The sequence below is a fragment of the Poecilia formosa genome, unplaced genomic scaffold (genome assembly GCF_000485575.1).
Source record: "Poecilia formosa unplaced genomic scaffold, Poecilia_formosa-5.1.2 Scaffold34, whole genome shotgun sequence".
Lineage (NCBI taxonomy): Eukaryota > Metazoa > Chordata > Actinopteri > Cyprinodontiformes > Poeciliidae > Poecilia > Poecilia formosa.
Genome location: NW_006799973.1, coordinates 773,219 through 793,984, shown reverse-complemented (window position 1 = coordinate 793,984; position 20,766 = coordinate 773,219). Strand labels below are relative to the sequence as shown.

Below are 20,766 nucleotides of genomic sequence, written 5' to 3'. Positions count from 1 at the left end.
ATAGATAGATAGATAGATAGATAGATAGATAGATAGATAGATAGATAGATAGATAGATAGATAGATAGATAGATAGATAGATAGATAGATAGATAGAGAGAAATATTTAATGGAAAACAGGTGTGGAAAAGACTTGCATTGTTCCACATTAACTTATTATTAATGATTTATGTTAAATGTTTATTTTGTCTCATCCTTTTTCTGTAGCAGACATCTTTACTGTGTTTACACAGAGCAGAACATAAAAGATTTATCAAAGATTAAAAACAGAAACTGTTCAAGTGTTTTTTTAATGACTTTTAATTAATTATCAGCAATGCCGCTCCCAAACAGCCACGCACACACACACCCATACACACACACACACCCATACACACACACACAGCTACTTCCACCTGGTTATTACCAATCTGAATGCTTTGTGATGGAGTGACGGTGCCCCAGGGACAAAAACAAACGGCTGCTCGTTACTCTGCTTGTGCACTGATCTATGGTCAGTTTTAGGACTCAGTCCATATGGTAATAAAAGTTAGGGTGTAGGGCGTTGGAGCCGAGCCGCTTGCCCCGTCCCAGTGATTAAGTTCCAGGTGTTGCAGGGAGACTGGCGGCTCGCTGTTCCCGTGTCAAATGATTTGTGATAAGGGAGCCGTATCTGGTTCAGTGATGCGTTTGCTGTTGCTGCAGTGGCATTAATAAGCCAGATACACATCAGCTATTCATATTTTCTGCCACGGTGAAATGGTGAAACCAGCTGTTGTGCTCTTCATATTTCTCTTGTTATCTGTATTTGCCACATGCATTCATCTTCATTTGCATTCATCAATCAATTCATCATCACGCGCTCTTCTCCCTTCCCTCCCGTCTCTGCTTGGCCTGCAGCCTATGTGATGGTATGCGTCGTCACTATATTTACTTCAAGTCCGTATTGACACGCTTTTGTTGCATACAAGGGCTTACATTGTCTGAGAGCACTTACATAATATTTACAGTGTGGGAACATTTTCTCTTCCTGTGATGAGGACAGGTTGGATGTATTGTTCAGGCACTTTGCTGTAGTGGTGTGCGTCTGCGCCTGACTGTGTGTGAAAGAGTGAGTAAGTGTTATTCAAAGTTTTATTTGTGTTTCTTCGTGGAATCTGATGTGACTTGGTTATTTGTCTTTCTTTAGTTGTGGATTTATTAACTCTGAGCTACAAACGCAACAAGTAACTTTGTGTATTCTTACAATCTCACGCAGGAACCACACAGACATACACCAATAAGATGTGCAAAGATTGACAGAGTGGTAATACAGTTGTTTTGCCCACTGACAATTTCACTCTCTTTCTTTGTTTTTTTTTTCATTTTTGTTTTCTTTGTGTGTAGCTGTATTTTTAACCAGAAGAGGCACAATTATTGTAAAAATGTAGGCACATGTACAGATACAAATGATAACTAAAATGCAGCCTGACCAGCTTTTATTTTACACAGTCACATTATATTGAGCAACTTTTGTGAAAATGTCTCAAAATTCCTGTTTCAGGTAATTCAGAAAGTTACAACGTATAGTGTGATCAAACAAATAAATTAGGACCCCCTGTGAAAGCATAAAAGTCTGAGAGTTTTTTAAACATAATTGGAGATTGTACTTTAAAATTTGGCAACAAATTTTAAAGTACAAAAATAGATTCAAGTAGTACAGATAAAGAATATAAGAGAGGCCCATCTAAAATTGTATCTAAAATGTTCTTTAAACAGGCTATTTTGATGAGGAATAAATTAGGACACCCCAACTAATATTCCTCGTAATAAGTCTTACAATTAGAATGTTCTAGATATAAAAGTGGATCTTAAAGAATCTTAAAGAGACAATAGAAGTTCATATTTTATGTCAGGTTTGCAAGACGAGACATCTTTGTGTTCCATAAAGAACTCACAAAAGACCAGGACTTTTGAAATAATAGCTACATAATGCTGCCACCACTGTACTCCACATTAGATATGGTATTCTGACCATATCTAATGTAAGACCACATTTGACCACATGTTTGGCCAAATGTGGTCATTATGGCCAAACATTAATTTTGACAGAATGCCACGCAACATGTCTCCAAAATCTTTACTTTTTTACGCTTGCATGTATTTGCAGACTTTAATCTGACTTTTCATCTTGCATATGCAGTATTGTTTTGGAGTGGCCTCTCAGCCCATGTCAGTAACTGTGACTTTCTTACAAGTCTCATCTACCATCTTGACAAGATCTTTAGCTTTTGTTCTACAAACTGATATGGAGACTTTGAACCAACTTGTTTATGTCTGCGAGCCAAAACCTTCCTGAATAGCATGATGAGCAACGGTAAACTCTAGACCACGGTATTTATATGTATTTCATCTACATATAAATACTCTTGCTTTGCACTTACGCTAATCTTACATTATAAACTCTAAATCTTGTAAGTAAATCTTGTAAATCTTGTAAAATGAAACTCATTTTTCTAAATGAGTTTCATTTAGAAAAATGAAACTCGTAGGATAAAAACTAAATAAATAAAAGCTTGGCTATAAATCGCTTAAGACTATCTGCATCAGAATGCTTATTTGTTACAAATACATGCTCAAACAGGGACTGTTTTTGTGTTTATTGGCAGTTTGTACCTGGTTTATAGGCATCCCAAACTGTTTTGATTAGCAGACTGGTGAATATGTTTCCAGGAAATGGTTTTGGTTTTCAAGTAACAGAAACTCTCATGCATAAAGAAAGGGAGTGACTGGAGAAACAGGTTTAGGAGAAATTGTTTGTCACACTCGCAGTACCTCAGGTGGTAATTACTTACTATGTAAAAGTGCAGTTTTGACAGTTTGAAACCTCAAAGCAGTCTATAAACTTAACAATTGAATAAAATAGTTAAAGTGTTAGCATTTTTATTATGTTTTTTGAATGTGAGCAAAAACATGCAGACTTTGAGACTGAAGGTCTGTGAGACTCTCAGAGGGGTGGTGTCAGATTCACAGTAAATCTGAAACTGAAGTTGGCTTTCATCACTGCAGCATTGAAATCTGGTGAAAACAATGTTAAGTAAGACTTTTTTTGTTTTGTTTTGTTTTTGTTTTTGGTTTTTTTACAATTTACATTCTGTTGTTTTCACTCAGTGTGACTGACGCCTTCCTCCATCTGGCATGCATTTTGATAAACAACGCCTTCAGGGAGTTTCTACTCAGTTACATGTTCAACAGTTATCTGAGAACCTGCTTTTTCTTCTGCAGCGTAGTAAAAGCTTGATGGCTTTCTTGGCATGTGTTGTTCACAATAAAAACACAAAGGGGGGTGTTGGTGAAGAAGTGTGAAGGTCCCACGTTACCTTATGTGTCAAGTGGTTTGTTAGAAAGAGCCATCTGGAAAGGATTGAACAGAAAGTGTTTTAAAAGGGCAGACTTTTTCTGAAAATGCTTGGCAAATGATTGGATGAGCCATCTGTTGGTCGTCTGTCACAGCCTGGCTTCAACCAATCAAATCAATGGAGGGGAGCCAGTTGTTAAAATCAAACTCTCTCCAAATGATTAGAAGAAAAACAATGGCTGCTTTTGCCACTGAGGTAAAGAGGACTCCGTATCATACAACACTGTTTAAACAAGAAATATTCACCAATTCTAACATAACCAATCAAGCACCTGCAGTAACTGCATCTGCACACGCAAAGGCTTTGGTTTGCCCCCATAAGGTTCCAGAGTTTGCAACTAAAATACTTTGTTGTACCCGAGCGTAACAGAGTTTTACTACTGGTAATCCAAAATGTTTCATCTTGATCTAAGAAAGGAGGTTTCTTTGACACCAAATCAATCTGAGGCAGTGGAGTTCCTCATAAATATTCAACAGTAAATGCAGTTTTCCCATTTGTGATTTCTTTCTAAGAACTTGTCAGTAATCTCTCTGAGATTATTAAGTCTGTGCACTGACAAACTCGGAGCCATCAGATTATTCCATCTTTTGGGTGCATTAATACAGCCTCTCCTTAGACATTTTCTTAACTCAAACATATCTGTATTCCAGTTTTGATTTTTCTTTTTGCGCCAAAGATTTGACAGGTGAAGTGAGTTCACTTCTCTTTCATTTGATAGAGAAACATCACTAATTTTTCTCTCATTATTGCCAATCTTCCTCCAGCTACAAGCATGCAGCAAACAGGTGCAAAGCGCAACAAATGATTGTTTTGGAGTTTGCGAACTCCAAAACACAAAAAAAAACACACAAAAAAAAAACAATGCTACAATCACAGAAAATAGAAGCAAATGGGAAAATGTTGCAAATAGCAGAAACAGCAGCAAGGATGAAATGCTGCAAACTTGCTCTACAGAATCAAAGTGTTTCAGGCCACTAGGGGGAGTCGGTAATATTACCTGTGCAAATATGCTGCTTTTCTATAACATTGTAAAAGTATTATACAAAAAAAAATACGGACCTTATCTTCCGCCAACTGGACATCCTGTTAAATAAAGACATCCTGTCTTTTCTGACAATATGCTCCCATATGATTGGACGGTCCGCTCCCCTATGTGGTCTTTCTTTAGTGGAGCAAGTATGCAACTGCAATAACGGCCCCCCACCTCCAATGCAACATAGAAAAAGACAGTGAGCACAAGTAGAATAAAGGAGTAATTTGAGGAATCCTTTTAGCCATACAAGGTCAACATCTGAGGCAGCGGCCTGGCCGGCCAAGTGGGAAGGTATGAAATGTGGTGAGCTGGAAGAGGGAGGCTGGACACATCAAAGAGCTGACTTTAAGGAAGGAAACAAAGAACAAACTAAATGTCAGGGCTATGCATGTTCATTTGAATGCATTTGTGAGAGGTGTTAACCCTGTGGACTTAACAGTACTGGGTGTTCTTGTGTCAACTTTAGCTGAGTGCAGCTCTTCCCGATACTGTTTTCTTAAAAAGTGAATGAAAGTAAAGAAATTTTTAATTATTTTTTGCAGAAAAGATTTCTAATATCCTTACAGCTAAGAGCTTGGCGACTACATTGGAAGCCTTGGTAATCTGGGGGGGACATTAGCAGGAGTGGCTAATGTGCGGCTCGTGAGCCACATTATCTGTCAAAATTTTCATTTTAACTTCAATTTCTAGATTAGTTTATTTTGAAATATATCAACTTCCTCCTCTGTTTCTTTCCAGCAATAACGTTTAATGCATGTCTGCAGTTCAGTTACTTTAGCGAAGTTTATGTCCATGTCATTATGTTAAAAATGAACCAGGATTTTATCAGAGGAACCCCGCAGATGGCTGCAATTAAAAACAGCCTTAATAAACACACTGAGTTCATCCTCTTTTCAAGTAAAATTCAAAAATGTGAATGAGAATATGTTTTTTTTTTCCCAAATTGGCTGCATAAAAGTAACTTGTTAAAAGTTGTTGTTTTTTTTTGTTTAGTTTTTTTTGCAAACAGAACAAGAGAGAATTAAACAGATGAAAATAAGCAAAGGCCGGATTTTAAAAAGCGTGGTGATAATATTATCAACATGCAAGTTGAAGCATAATTCACTGATTTTAGTTCAAAATAAACAAGATCTGGTTAATATGATAGATAAAAGTCTTAAATAAAGTTAGAAATAATCAGGAGAAGTGGGACAACAGCAACCAAACCAGCCACTGTTGGTTAGCATGAAGACTGAATTCAGGCTGGGAGACGGACATTTATGCTGACCAAAGTGTTGCACTGTCTACCTTAGGCCGGTCTCCCTGCTGCTTCGCTGTCAAGAGATGAGACGGCTGCTGCTTCCTTACAGGTGCTGTTTGATGTCCCAGCATCTGAAGAATCAATATCCTTCATCAATATCAAACTGAAAAAGGAAACACCATGTTGTTTCATTGTGCATTTTTAATTTTTATAGAATTAAAATGTCTTAGAGGTTTATTACTGTTACTTGTTGGTTCCTCAAGTCCTAAAGGAAGCGCCTCAGAGAACCAACTGATCTTTAAAAAGATATATTTATCTTCTTTGAACTGTAAATTCCTCCCCCTTGCATTCACTTTGAATTTAGGGACTGACTACATCTTTTTTCCCCTTTTTTTCTCACTTCCTTCGCGAGAAAAAAAAAAAAAAAAAAAGGGAAGGGAAGGGAGAGCGGCAATTGAATTTCCTCCCAGCGTGTGGCGTGGAATATGAAAAAGTGCAGGGCCACACTGAACGCAACCTTGATCCATTCCCTTGCCCTTCCCTGCACTGTCTCCAGCGCCCCTCCACTCCATTCCAGGAATAAATTATTTCATTTCTGTTCGGCCCACAGAATTTTTATTCGTCTCCGTGGTGCTCAGGCCTCATCCCCGTGGAGAGAGTCCTGATGAATATGTTGGGCTCACACCCTCTGATCATCCCAGCTCTGAGCGCCTTTATATACACGCTCGTTTTTCGGCTGCCTCCAGTGCTCATAAAAACCCGTTCCTCTCCCCCCTTTGCATTTTATACACCCCTCTGATACACAAAGGAATAAGGCAAGCTATAACAGAGATTTGGATCTTTTTCTCATACACAAGCTCTTAAGAGACGAAACACAATTACACTCTCCACTTTAGAAATGAGCTGGCAACATTTCTACTTGTCCAGATTAATGATGACATTTAGGAACAGTGAACCGTTTCAAACAACACCCATTATTCATCAAAGAACGTAGTTTTAGCAGTGGATCTGGTGTATGGAATTCAGTGAGATAATGAATATGGTGAAAATCTCCAAATGAATAATTCTTTTTTATAATTGGAGCCTCAGGACTTGATTACAGGAGGAAGAAGCCTGACATATGTCCATATGGGTGCAGTATGCGTGTGCATGAGTTTGGAGGAATTAATGATGGCAGTTGCAACGTCTCTCATGCCAAGTTATCATGTCAGGGTGCCGTGTTGATTGGCGTGTCCTGGAACACTGTCTGGAGCCCCCTAACGACGTTGGATAAGCCCCCTGACTGCAGTGCATATGTATTTTCAAGATTGGGATTCGATGGAGATAAGCGAACGTGCTGTTTTCATCCAGGTCACCAGGGAATTCACTGCAAGTCTTTAACACGGCAGAAAGCACGCACAAACACACGTTTGTGTTGCTATCTTTGTGGGGACTTTCCATTGACATCCATTCATTTCTACAGCCTAAACCTTACCTTTACCCTTTTCCTAACCCTAACCATCACATACCTAACCCTAACCCTAACCAAAACTCAATTCATACCTTAGCCCTAACTCTGACCCCTGACCCAAAGACAGGGTTTCCCCTCGTGGGGACCAGGCTCCGGTGCCCACAAGGAGCAATTGGTCCCCACAATGTAGTATATGTCAGGAAAATCGTCCCCACAAGGTATTACAAACAAACGCGCACACACACACACACACACATTACAAGAAGCCACATTCCCCCCTGGCAGGAGGTCCACCAGTGGTATCAATTAAGAAGTTGGTACAATCGATGTCTTAGCGGCAGCGCGATGCTCAGCTCCAAGGAGATTAAAACTAGGCTTACATCTTGGCAGAATGTAGCGAGTTTTATAAACTAATCATATGAAATAAAACTCATAAAAAGATGTTGGCTCAATAGCTAGCCTGCATTCTGTCTGCTGCACTGGCATATGGCTACAGTTTGTGCTCTAATGCATTTTCAGAACAAGGGATAAAGATGGCATGTGTACTGTCTGTCACTGTTATTTTTTTCTCCTCTTATCTTTTTTTTTTTTTTTTGCAAGGCTACAGTCTGACCCAAATACTTCAGGTTTTTGATGATTGGACCAAAACAGAGATCAGAGGCGTCCAGCGGGTTTGTCGTAGATAGCGAGGAGAAGACAGAAAGCCAGGAGATCTGGACGTGCTCAGAGAGATTCTGGTACTTACTACTCTTGATGACTGTACAACACTGAGCTCAAAAAGCAGTCACACCTTATCCTCCAAGAATGCTGAGTTCATCATTTTAAATCTCACTGCAAAGCTTTACCTCTTAACCCGCTGTGAGATAAAAAAAAATAAAAAAAACTTCAGTGTATCCACTATCTGCCCTCGTCTTAGTCGCTGCAACCACGACGTGTCCGTCCCTCGCAGGAGAGAGGTTATCAGTAAATCCATAGGCATAGAAGAGCAGAAGCAGCATTAGCTTTATTGCCCTGAGTGAAGTTGCCCCACACTGCCTTCTTTAAATGTTTGTGCAGCAAAAATCATTGTTTGTGCCACTATCATTTTAAAGATACTGATAAATGTTTCCAGAGGGCAAAGGTCAACCAGTTACTCCACATTTACAAAATGAAACTAATTTGGTGCCCATCAACTGTGCTACAAAGATTTTAGACCGTGACCTCTGGAAATATTTTTTCCATCTTAAAATTATAAATTACAACAGCACAAACTGATGATACTGGCCATGATCAGCTACCAGGCACCGGCAGCTGACCTTAGCCCACAAATTGAGGAGTAATAGTTTGTTTCTTTTGTGCCACACACCATGTAAGATTCCCTGCCCTCATTGGCTTTTGGAGACATACAAACATATTCAAATATAATGACAGAGACTTAAACATAAAGTGTCCTCTTTTGAAGATGCCAAGCTTTTGAAACATACTGAGCTAACAGAAACACATGGTACTTAAATAAATGCTGTAATTTATATTCATCAGCCATCAAAAAAGAAAATGTGGGTTAACATCAAGGGCTTTACCAAACAATGAATTTCTGAGAATTGCATACAAATGACAATAAAACAAAAAGCACATTTAATTTTCAATTTTCATTAAAATTTTTGCTCTTCCTCTTGGACTGAGTGAAATCGTCCAGTTCCTAATGCTGGAGGCAAAGTACCAGATCTAAGATGTGCAAACACTGACCTCTAGTTTTTAGTTCAGCTCCATGTCACATAAAGATCTGGACCACAAGCAACAGGTTTGTAATTCTGGCTCATGTAAAATGTCATTAGCCCATTTACATTTATAAACTTCAAAACAGAGCCATTTAATTTGTTCAATGTTAGCTCTAAACTTATTTCTGTAAATGAACTGAAAATCAGCCACCTCAAAAATCCTCTCACTCTGTCTAGCCCAAGTATATCGGTTGGACAAGTCTCAGCAGAAAATGTGTTGTGTTAATCTATCCAATTATCTATTTGTCTATGCCACTTTGATAAACCTGTTCCACAGTCTAATCATATCTCCAGTATATCTAATTTCCCACAGTTCCCAATCTCATTCCATATCTCCATATAAGGTAAGTTTGGGAGTGTTTGTATGCTAGGAAGTAGTGCAGGCCTTTGCACTGAACCTTCTCGAGGTTAATCTCAGACTCCTGCTCTATAATCTAGAACCAGATATGTACAGTTCAATGTATGTTTTCTAAATCAGAAAACATACCATGACAAAATTTAACTTTGTTTATAACAGCGCCTAATACTTCACATGCTGAGTCTGATTTGAAATTTATGCCTCTTCACTCCTTCATATATAATCCATCTCGAAGCTCCTCACATAACATGACCTACAGCAAGCTTTTTGGAGACACTGACATTTATTGTCATCAGCCTGCGAGTGAACTTTTATCCTTGGCTTGAGACCCTACCTTGAGATTGAAGAGCTGGTAATGCAGCAGCGGCAGAAAGCCCACCAGTTAATGATCTGCTTCTTCCTTTTTTTCTGCTTTATACAGCTCCATACTGCTCCTCAATGTCACTGCATTGAAATACAGCCACACTCAGTCATGCGCACACACAGTAAGAGCTAGGGACACGGAGGTCAAAGAACACCTCACCAGTTTTTAAGAGAGCATCCATTCATTTTTCATTGAACGACGTGAGGATGTGAACAGCATAAGGACCTCCATGAAGTCCCCTCCAGTTTAATCAGCACCTGCTCCTTCATCCTGCAGGATGGGAAATGAGGATGAGCAGCTCTGACCTGCAGGAATAGCTTCAAAGTGCTTCACCATGTACTCAGATAAATTTTACCTATAGGAAAAAAGACTCATGTCAAAAGTAAGGAATTTGCTCCTTTTTTGATTTTTTTTTCACTAGTATGGAAATAAAAACAGGGATGTTTGACTAAAACAAATGAAGAGTGATACTAAGGAGAGTGAAGGCATGTTTAGATACCGTTATACTCTTAAAAGATTAAACACAAACACCTGCAAGCAAAGCAGTTCTGGAGACTAATTAATGGTGACAAATCATTGGGGAACTTTCCCAAGAACTAAATAAGATTAAGGCCTTTTTGTTCTTGCATTTGCACCACCAAGAAGAACTCTGGAGTGATGTAACAGCTTGCAAGCGAGTGGCATAAAGTCACATTTGAGTTGTGTTTGCTTCATTTCATAAGGTTCAGCAGAGCCTGGATCTTAGTTTCAGTTCATTACCCTTTTTAATGGCGGTTCCAAGGGGCTGCCGTCCTTTTTTTGACCAATCTGTGTACACTCATGTACTGATTATCATTGTACACAAGGTCACTAGTCATGCTTGTGCATATAAAGTACCTTGAAGCAGGAGCCGAATTAAGAACTACAACTGTCCTGATTCGTAGCAGTTTTCACAAGAAACAGTGTGTTTTTATTCAAAAGGTTTCAAAGGACGTTTTTTTCTCTTTTTTTTTTTTTCTGGTCTAAATGTAGCTTATTATTTCTGAAGTTTCCAAGGAGTGCTCATGGGAGAGTGAGTGAGTATCCCCACCAAGAAGAAATGTTGCTGAACTCCATCACCTCTTCATGCTTGAACTGTCAGTCTAGAAAACATGGGAAAACATAATATAAGCAGCATGACTTCTCAAGACCCCATTATGTGGTGAAGGCATCTAAAGTGTTATTATATGTCAGGGCCACAGGAATAAACAAGCTTCTCCTCCATGGACTTGGTTAGCAGGCTGACAAGTCCAGTCAGAAGCGACAACACCACCACTGCTGTGGTTATGTTGAAGAGATCCAAAATGTATTTTTTTCTGGCTGTTATTAGAATTTTTTTCATAACTAAGCCAAGAATCTTTGTCGATCCCTGACTGAAACACAGGCTGAACGTAAAATAAAATCTACTTACCTTAAGCAGACCAGGCTGTGCTGAAATTTACTCCGATAAATGTAATTATAATTAAAGGCTAAATGGGTTTTGAAGAGTATTTTTTTGAAAATACATGCGGAAGGCAATTTTACCCTCTCTCTAAACATGTAATAGTTCAGGTTTAAAGATGCAAGGCTGAGAAGTCTGCAATCTATAACAGATATATCTATAAATATCTATTAATGTCCAAATGTGGCTGAAAAGTTGTTAGGGTTAAGGTATTAAAAACACAAACCAACTGACATTTCCTGGACATTTGCATAAACAGATGTGCACAAACAGATTTGCACAGTGCCTCACCACTGTGCAAATCTATTTATATTGCTCTAGATTTAGAGGTATACATTTTGTTACTTAGGGGATGTGGAAGGGAGGGGCATTTTTGCTTTGTGGACCACAGTGGTTACTGAAATAACTTGAAACTGACAAAAGTGATATAAACATATTTACTGAAAATTCATCTAATTGTTTTCAAAAGTTTCACAAATAAAATCTTAAAAATAACATCTAATGTTGCATGTAAGCAGTTTCACTCCCAAGTGTTTACTTTCTAAAATAACCTTTCACCACACTTTTGCACAATTACGTCCACCTTTGTGCCAATTTTCCTTCTTCAGTAGCTTAATCTCAGTCGGAATTGACAAAGAGACTCTGTTACGTCAATTTTCAGATCTTAACGCAAATTTTTCAATTGGATTTCGGTCTTTGATTGGGCAATTCTAATATATAAATTTGCATTGATGAAAACCATTTCATTGTAGCTCTGAATACAAGCCTGCAGCTGTCAGGGTCCTGGGTTGTTTGGTGTTCCCACTATTTGCATTTTGATTTGTTTATATGGCCCCAACTTAATTATTAGTTTTCTGTTTCTACCATCCCTCCTTTATTTTAAATCAATCTCCTGTAACCATTATTCATTTACTTGTGGTTAGATCTCACTTTGGTTAATCATGCTTTTGTATTTAGTTTAGTTTTTTTATTATTATTATTATTATTATTATTATTATCATTATCATTCTCTTCCTTGCTCTTCTCCTGCGTCTCCCTCCACTCAGTCTGTCTGCCTGGTCTCTCCTCCAGCTGCACTCGGTTCAATCATCCACTTTTTCTTTGTTCAGTAATCAAGCTCCCCACTATTTAAGCCACTCACCTTCAGTCATTCCCTGTTGGATCGTTCTGTTGCCTACTTCAGTTCTGTGTGTTGGATTTTTTTATGCTCTGGCCATCACATGTCTTCTCTATAAATAAGTTTGTCTTTGGTTGTCACCTTTTCAAATATTCACCTCAACAAAGACATCTGTGCCTGGGTCATCTGCAAACCAAACATGACAGCAGCATGCTTTTCAGAATTATCTGTAAACAGGTAGATATATTTTTTTTCCCAATTCACACTAATCCTGCTTTGGTCTATTGCATGAAATCCCAATTAAATAAAAGGGGGGGGGAGGAATTGAGTATTGCTACAATGTGTTGTACCGATGGAAAGATGTCAGCTGAGAGTCTGTGTACAAAAGGAGCCATTTTGCAGTGAACCACTTCTTGAGTTCAGCAAGTACAAGATGTATGAAGTTAGTCAGTAAACCAACAAGGCAGCCAACTAACTTCTTTTTTTTTTTCACGTTGATATCTAGTTTCAACATCTTAGACAATATTCCTATTTTAAGGGACATTTTAAAAATGTTGCATCATAGCACTTTTGCACAGTTAAACTGTAAACCGCTCAGAAAAGTCTTGAAGTACAAAGTCCTCCCTAGCGTAAAGAAAAAGAAACTAAAGGCAGCCCTTTGTGATGTTGCTTTCTTTCATATTAGATGCAGAGCCCTGACAGTATTCGCAGTGATTGTGCGCAGCTTTGTATGCTTTTAGTGTACCTCTTAGAGGTAGGACCAAAACATACTATAGAAAAGTTCCCTATTTTTCTATGTTTATTTTGTTATTCTTTGGCTTTGTGCTGCCCCGCGGCAGACATTTACATGTTTTGTATCTCGGTGCGACTTATTTGCATTTGTCTTCTCACAGAGTAGACTGATTCAGTGTTTGCAGTGTTATGTATCCGGATACAAATCACATGTAAATAACATACGCTGCATGTGATGCCAAGCGATACTTGTCAAGTCACTTCTAGAGCTTTGCATCCTTTGTAAATAGTTCACACTGACTTTTCAACTAGGCAGGCAGATAAACCTCATACTCCCATACACATCTGTTCAATCTCTCAAAGAAATCAATTAGGAAATCAATTTTACGTTTAGCCCAATAAGTCATCTGAGAGTCTTGCCATTTTGCCCCCAGATCGCTCTTTAACCACAGTTAAATCATCAAACAAATCTCGGATTCGTTGCTGAATGTGCATCTGAGTCTCAGCCAATCAGTCTTTAAACTGTGATGCCGCGTGTGCCATCAGAGTCAATGCGAGTCTGGGGAAAAATTCAGGCTGAGACGAGCAAAGCACACCTCAGCTCTCTGAAGTGGCTTCCCTTCTCCAAACACTGATCTGATAAGATAGCAGCAAACCCCACCAGGAATTTATTTTCACCGCTCTTTCAGTAAGGAGCTGATGATAGGAAAGACACGTGGAGCTCCTTCAGCTCCATCTCTAGACACAGCCAACGAAATCCGCCAGAAAGGAGGAATCCAGGCCCGCCTGTTGGTATTGGGACACCAGCCTGAATCGGAGAAATCAAAACATCTGCTTCTCCTATTTGATGGGGAAGTAACAATATGCGGCGGGCAGCAGCTGAGCACCCCATGACTCAAGGACAGACACGAGTCAGATATTAGGACTGCTTCGATTCCACTACTCATTGACTGAGAGTGGATTCAATTAAACCCAGCTGAAGGTCAGGAGGGAATACAATGTGAGCGAGTCAGGGGCTTTGCTTCATGGCAGCTCTCTTGGCTCAGGTAATGTTTAATCCAGTGGCCCACTCTGTGTGACGGCCATTCATACACTCAGAGTGAACTGAAGCGCGCTGAGAAGAAGAGGAGGAGGGGGGAAGGGGGTCCGTTTGAGGAGGCCGCCGCCAGTTTGGGCAACAATGATGTAGGGCAGTGCTTCTCAAACTTTTTATTCCACTGTGACACCAGAAAATATACAAACGTTTCCAAGCTGATACATTACAAAACTGTAGTACAGCAGGAATCCTTGGGACTTTTCTATGTTATTAGAATAAGTACATAGAAAAGAAATTGTCACTGCATGACTGGTTGAAGGTTATAATTTAATTACATGTCACAATTTCCAAAGTGTGGGAATATTACTTACAAGTTTCCCTGAAGATTCCAAGGAAAACTGAAGGTTTTCTTGGAATCCCTGAAACCTTTGTTTTTTTTAAACAAAGGCTAAAAACTTAATATCTTAACTGTCTTTGAAGCATTTTAGCACAGCATTTCAGAATCAGCTATCAGCATTCAGATACATACCTTAACACTGAGATTTCTAAAATCAAGGGCTGTTCCTTTAGAGACAGAGACAAAAAGATCACAGGTCCTTTTCTCCAGCGGTCTGAATGTTTCCGCCTGCACAAGATGAAAATCATCTGTTTCTTCACGTGAATATTTTTTGGTATCATAATTACTGACTTCTTTTAGCTCATAGTAGTTAACCTGGCCAAGGTTTCTTATACATGCTAAATGTCAGAACCGTGGCTGAGAATTTCTAAAAAAAAATTTTTTTATATTATTTAAAAGATTTGATTTATCTCCACTAAGATTTTAAGGAATTTTGGAAAGCTCAGATAAATATGTCATTGCTTTGTAAGCTTCTGATTAATTCACAACAAGGACAAGTCTGATTCATACCGAGCTGGTATGTGTTCATGCTTTAAGATGCCACATTATTCCAAGGAACAATAAACAGAGTAGGAATGTCTAGACGTCATACCATTCAGGATGGAAAGAGCTACGTTTGCTGAAGAAGGGATTGGTGCACTTCACAAACTAGATGGGACATTTAGGAAAGAACATTACAAGGAACTTATTGAAACAATATCTCAAGACATCAACCAGAAAGTTAAAGCTTGGGCACAAATATTCCCAAACTAGCTACATAGTAGCTAATATTTTTAAATAGACACACAAAGCTCTCTCCACAGTCCCTTAAACAATTTGAAAAGTGTGTCTGAGCTAGAAAACAACCTGATTCAGTTGCACCAGTTCAGTCAGGGTGAACTGTGCAAAATTCCAGCAAGTTATTCTGAGGACTTTAATTTATTTGATTAGGACAGCACACATTAATCAACATTAGTTCAATTCATGGCAGTGTAAATATGAAAGAATTAGCTCAAAAGCTAAATTTCATCCTTTGTCCTAAGATAAGTAAGCACGAAAAACCAAATCACTTCACTAAGCAGTTCAGAGGACAGAACACAGTACACATAGTTCTACTAAAAGAAGCAAAAAAAAGAAAATATATTTGCAGAAAATAACTAAAACATTCATTTAAAATTTCACTTTCATAAAAAAAATATGTTTGAGTCAGACAATCTGAAAATATTGAGCTCCTCCACCTTCTCCCAGTGCTACTACTGCAATTTGAAGAAATGCACTGCTCCCAGTCAGAAACAACCAATCAGAGTCAGGGGGAGGGTCTTAGCTCCTCCTGGCTCTGATTGGTTGTTTCTAAATAGACCTGGAACAACAAATAGGAACTCAATTCTTTTTTTTTTTTTAACAAGTTATCTGACTCCTATCATACTGTCATCACATAGTGACATTTTCAATAAATATATTAAAAAATATTTATTTAAAAAGTTGCAGCAGCCTTAAGGAAACATATCTAAAATGTGTAACACATCACATCATTTCAAATAATAAGAAGATGGAAGAAAATTACTAAAAATAAAATTTAAAAAATCTTTATGAAATGTTTTAGCATTTAGGCAATATAAATAGCATTGTTAATTCTAAATGAGTCTGATTTGACATCCGATGGAGATAAAAATGTACATCTTTTTTTTACTGTTCACATTGCATAACTTCAACTGTAAGTAGCCAACAGCTGGTGTGTGTTTGTGGTTAACTTTACTGGAAGTTCTCAATGTTTTATTGACTGCACTTCTCTTTTGAAAGGATTTTGCTGAAGTAAAGATCTGTGTGCTTTCACAACTCATTTTGGTGAGTGTTGGTGATATAACTCCAAAAAGCAGTTCATGCATTAGCATGCCCTTACAAAAAAATATCTATGCCAAAAGTGCCTCTGGACGTAGATGTCGGAGAAGTATGCGTAAAAAAATAAAAAAATAAAAAATCGTCACAACTTCAAGTTGTCGGTTATAGGAACACAATTATTGTTGACAGCCATCTGAGTGACAGAAACAAAAGAGCAGATAAAGATCATGGAGGGAGGTGACACAGGTGGAAAGGAATGAAAATACAGTGGGCGGGGAGAGGATACTCTCAGACGGAGAGGGAAAAAAACAGATAAGGAAAACCGGCAGAGGAATTTGTGAGAGGGACTGAAAGCAGAGGAGGCCGGTTTAGAGAGGAGGAGCACCGCAGAGACAGGAAGGTTACACATGCAGAGGAATTAAACAAAGCTCAGACAGAGCCAGGAGGGGAAAGGTTGGTTAACTGCAGGTCTTTTTTTTTACCTTAGCTAATTACCACTTTGCTCTTACCGCAGCACCAGAAAGGCAGGGAGAAAACAGCAATCAGAGAGAACAGAAAACGGAGACAAGAAGCAGCCAAGGAGAGAGTACTAACAGCAGTTAAGAAGTCGAGTCGAGATTAATTGAGGAAGAGAAACCAAAAGCAAAGACGAGCCTCAGAGGAGCGGAAAAAAGTAAGAAAACAGTAGACGTTCATTGACAAAGAGGTGGACTCAACTCCACGGACTCCTGACATCAGCAAAACAAAGGGGGGAAGGAGAGCGGCTGTAAAGAGGTCACTGTGGTCCATGTGCTGCGTGCCTGAGCAAGTCTACTATGCAAGCGAGACAACACAGATAAACAAACCAAAGCACAGTGTCTCCGTTCACCTCCAAAAGACAGTGTTCCCTGCAGCAGCACCATGTTGATGAAAGAGTATCGCATATGCATGCCACTGACGGTGGAGGAGGTAAGTGTTTGTCTTTCCCACGCTCATGCAACACACACACAAACGAACCACTACCCTCCCATTACTGTAAACCAGCGAACTAAAGAGAAGGTTAATTTGCAATGTGATCATATATAATCAACTTACAATCTAGAAAAGTGTTAATGTGATGATGGGAAGTGTTTTCCGAGGGTGTTTTGGCACACTGGATCTTGAAGCATCCTTGGTTGACCGAGTCAATGCACTTGGGCGGCATCCCCACAAAGTCAGGCTTCTATTGTTTTACTACTGTTCCGCCCCCCCACTCCACCCCCTGTGTGTGTGTGTGTGTGTATACTTTACAAATGAGGGAGTTGTGTAGCATTCAGAGCAAATACAGAAACTAGTCAAACTGGTTACAGCTGACCAAGACCTTAGCTCAGACAAAGCTACCTGGCCTGCAGTTTTATTCACACAGAGATCCTGTTGTAGGGAGGAGAGTGAGAGAGTTATTCCCTCAAGTGTCCTTCAAAAGAAATGTCCTCATCCTCTCCTGTACGCACCTCCACGTCCCCTCCCCACCTACCCCCATCCCTCACCTCTATCTGTTACCACAACAATGACAGTGACAAATAACAGTCCAGAATGGGATTTACGGTATCAGTGCAGGACACACGTAAACTTGAGCTTGCAGCAAATCCTCTTTTGGCTGAATGTAATGCAAGTTTAAATGCAGCTTTGCCTGAGGATGTATCAAATAAAAGAAATGCTACTTCGTTTCATGCCATTTACAAAATTTAAACCAACATGCTGCATTAAAATAGGTGGATTATGCACATCTGGATATCCGTTACCTCTTCTGTTACACAATACTCTGCTTCTGTGCCGTGGAATGCTAAGAGCTACGTTTTGCTTGTGGAAAAGCTTACAGGTAACGGACGCTCAGTTGGTAGAGTGAGTTGGTAAGGCTGATGGTTCAATCTTTGCATTCTTTTGGTTGAGGAAGATACTAATCCACTTACTGGCTGCTTTACGGGGTACACCTTGGTAGCAGAATCCACTTCTGCCTTCAGAGCAGCCAGAATTCTTCATCGGAAACATTAAACGTGAACCAAAACATGTCAAAAGTTGATGTAGATCTGATAGTTGAACTTCCATGATACCCATCTCTCATTCCAAAAGAGCTTGACTAGGTTAAGATCAGATGACGGTGGAGGTCTTTTGAGGAGAGTAAACTCATTGTTCCTGTTTTGTCACAGTGCATCCTTCTGTAGAAGTAGTCATCAGATGAAGTTGTTTTCACCATGTCTAGATTTTTAAAAGCACTGAGTTGAAGTCATGTGACTGATATGTTTGCTATTTGCATTAGCAAGCAACTCCACAAGCGCACCTGATAAAGGCCATACTGGGTTTACTAACACCAGACATTAATGAAATTTGGAATAATATTTTACCAGGGAGATGTTCTTCAAATCACATTAAATTTTCTTTATTCATTCTATGTAGACATCTCTTAGCATTGTAACATGGTTTAAAAGATCTCTGTACACTTCATTAAAGCAAAGCTGTCTTTATATGTCAAACACTGTACGTCAGCGAGCTAAATATTTGCATTTCAACTTGAGTATAATTGATGAAAATGTCACAAGACAACAACATCTCTGGAGGGCAGAGTTGGTGCTAGTTACAGCAAATGGTTATGTCAACAGGAGACTGTCACTGCCTCTGGGGTTTTTAGGTTTAACATCCTAGGTTAGCAGCGTGACTCACCGGAGCAACTGCAATTATTAAAGGGAGCAACCTTTTCAACAACACAAAAACTGAAACAATCTGAGTAAATTCACCACTACCTGAGTGACTGCTATATACAAGAATTTTTTTTTTTTTTAAATCAATAAATGAACTGTAAACCGTTCAACTTTTGAGGACAGAGCTGATGGAAACTTTAAATTGTTACTTCAGCAACATATGGTGCTACTGTAGTGCTTACACTAGCTTGCATCTGAAGAAGAAACAAGTTTTATTTTTAGCTGTTTTTTCTGAAAACACCACTGAAGTTTTTCAATGCTATTTTCTATGTTGCTCTTTGTGTAAAGATACTGATTGAATGTTTAAGTCACACTTCCTACAAAGCAGATTTCCATTTTGGGAATAGATTTAGCTTAACTTTATTACTTGTGTAATTGCAGCAAGCATAAAATAAATTTCCATTTTCAGTCAGACACAGCAGCAGCTGTTTGCAACTTTCGAGTTATAAAACAGTTAATGATCCACAATCTTGCGGAGTTGATTGTTTTAGTTTATATGCATGAATATAAATGCTGTAAAACTTACAACTTTACCAATTTAAATTCTTGTCAAAAGGCCTCGAGAGAAATTTTCCTTTAAATCTGAATGCACCGTGAGGAAAACAGAAGTTGTCAGATGGTGATTTCTGTCTGTTAAGCCAAGGGTGGATTAGATGGATGTAGATGTTACTTCTTCATCTTCCAAGCTGTAATTATTACCTCAAGTCCATTCGACTGCTGCGAGATTTATTGCTAACAACAAGAATACTTCACTGTTACAAAACCGAAAAGAAATCGTAGATGTTTGAAACTGAAAGTGAAACTGATAGCATGACCGACTTTATGCTAAATCGTGTAAATAGTCTGCCTGGTCCCTTGAGGGTTCTCAAATAATGTAAGAAAAGTAATTCTCAGAAAATAATGAGATTCATAAATATGAAAACCCAAAAATATAAATAAAAGGCGGTGATGTCATGACAACTGTAACGTTCCCCATTTATATGCAGCAGAATGATGTCAATTCCACAACCTTGATCCTAAAACGCTATTCACAACAAGAGTGCATCAACAACATGACAAGACTTAACGCTTCACCAAATTTGGCTTATTTCCTGTAGCTTAGTTCATACAACAAGGACTTTTTAAAATGCTTGCACATAAGACAAGATGGGAAACTGGCAGCAGACTATGAACTAACCCTCATTAAGCCAAATGATTAAACTACTCTGCTTTTACCTTAACTAATCATATTAATGTAATCTATTATCAATTAAATTGTACGACAAAAATAAATCTTTCCTATATACAGCGTTTCTGTGGCAGCAAAGTTATCAGTGCAAATCACTGTATAGAACCCACTTTTCAATCACAATAATTATTGATTTATTTCCAAAAAAAGCTTTTATCAAATCTTTTTTGTTTTGCGGTTTAAAAGCAGGCCATTAAAAACAATCTTGTATTTTTATCTTAAAGGATGAAGGGAGTGCCAAGGCAAGTTGGTTTCCATTTGTTTAGAACTGGAAATTGTAGCCGAGCACATGCGCATGAGAGATTTAATCATAAGGAAACTGAAGTATATTTTATTCCGTTCACTTGCAGTCACACTGACACAATGAGCAGAGTTTCCATCCTGTTGTGAGAGGCTATATTTACACCTTTCCAGAATTCGTGATGGTTGCATTGCTTTAAGACTGGTCTTAAAAAAAAAAACAACAGTAGGAGGAAACATGCCAAAAAAAACTGTCAACATGTGACACATGGCAACAGTGATTTAAGGACAGAAAAGTCTTTAATAAGGTGAGAAGATCTATAGCATGTGTAGGAGGTACTCAGTGCTGCGGTGTTAAAAGTACACATTACTATGATTAATTAAGTCAAATAAACATCCAATGAGTAAATATTGAATGTTGACACTCCATTGTAATTGGAACAAGA

At 38.6% G+C, this 20,766-nt stretch overlaps 1 protein-coding gene across 3 annotated transcripts in view; it reads left to right on the top strand.

Annotated features, from left to right (window-relative positions):
* The window catches only part of pitpnc1b (phosphatidylinositol transfer protein cytoplasmic 1b), a 43,694-nt gene that overhangs the window by 3,569 nt on the left and 19,359 nt on the right, over positions 1–20,766 (top strand). Inside the window, exon 1 of one of the 3 annotated variants that reach the window (XM_016670537.1) lies at positions 7,736–7,837. The exons of 1 other annotated variant lie outside the window; for it this stretch is intronic. Coding sequence is in view for 1 of the 2 variants with exons in the window: in XM_007550020.2 (XP_007550082.1) it covers positions 17,039–17,086 (48 nt within the window). In the remaining variant the exon portion in view is untranslated. Of the gene's footprint in view, positions 1–7,735; positions 7,838–16,419; positions 17,087–20,766 lie in introns of those variants that run through there. One more of the 3 variants, XM_007550020.2, reaches the window with a different exon arrangement.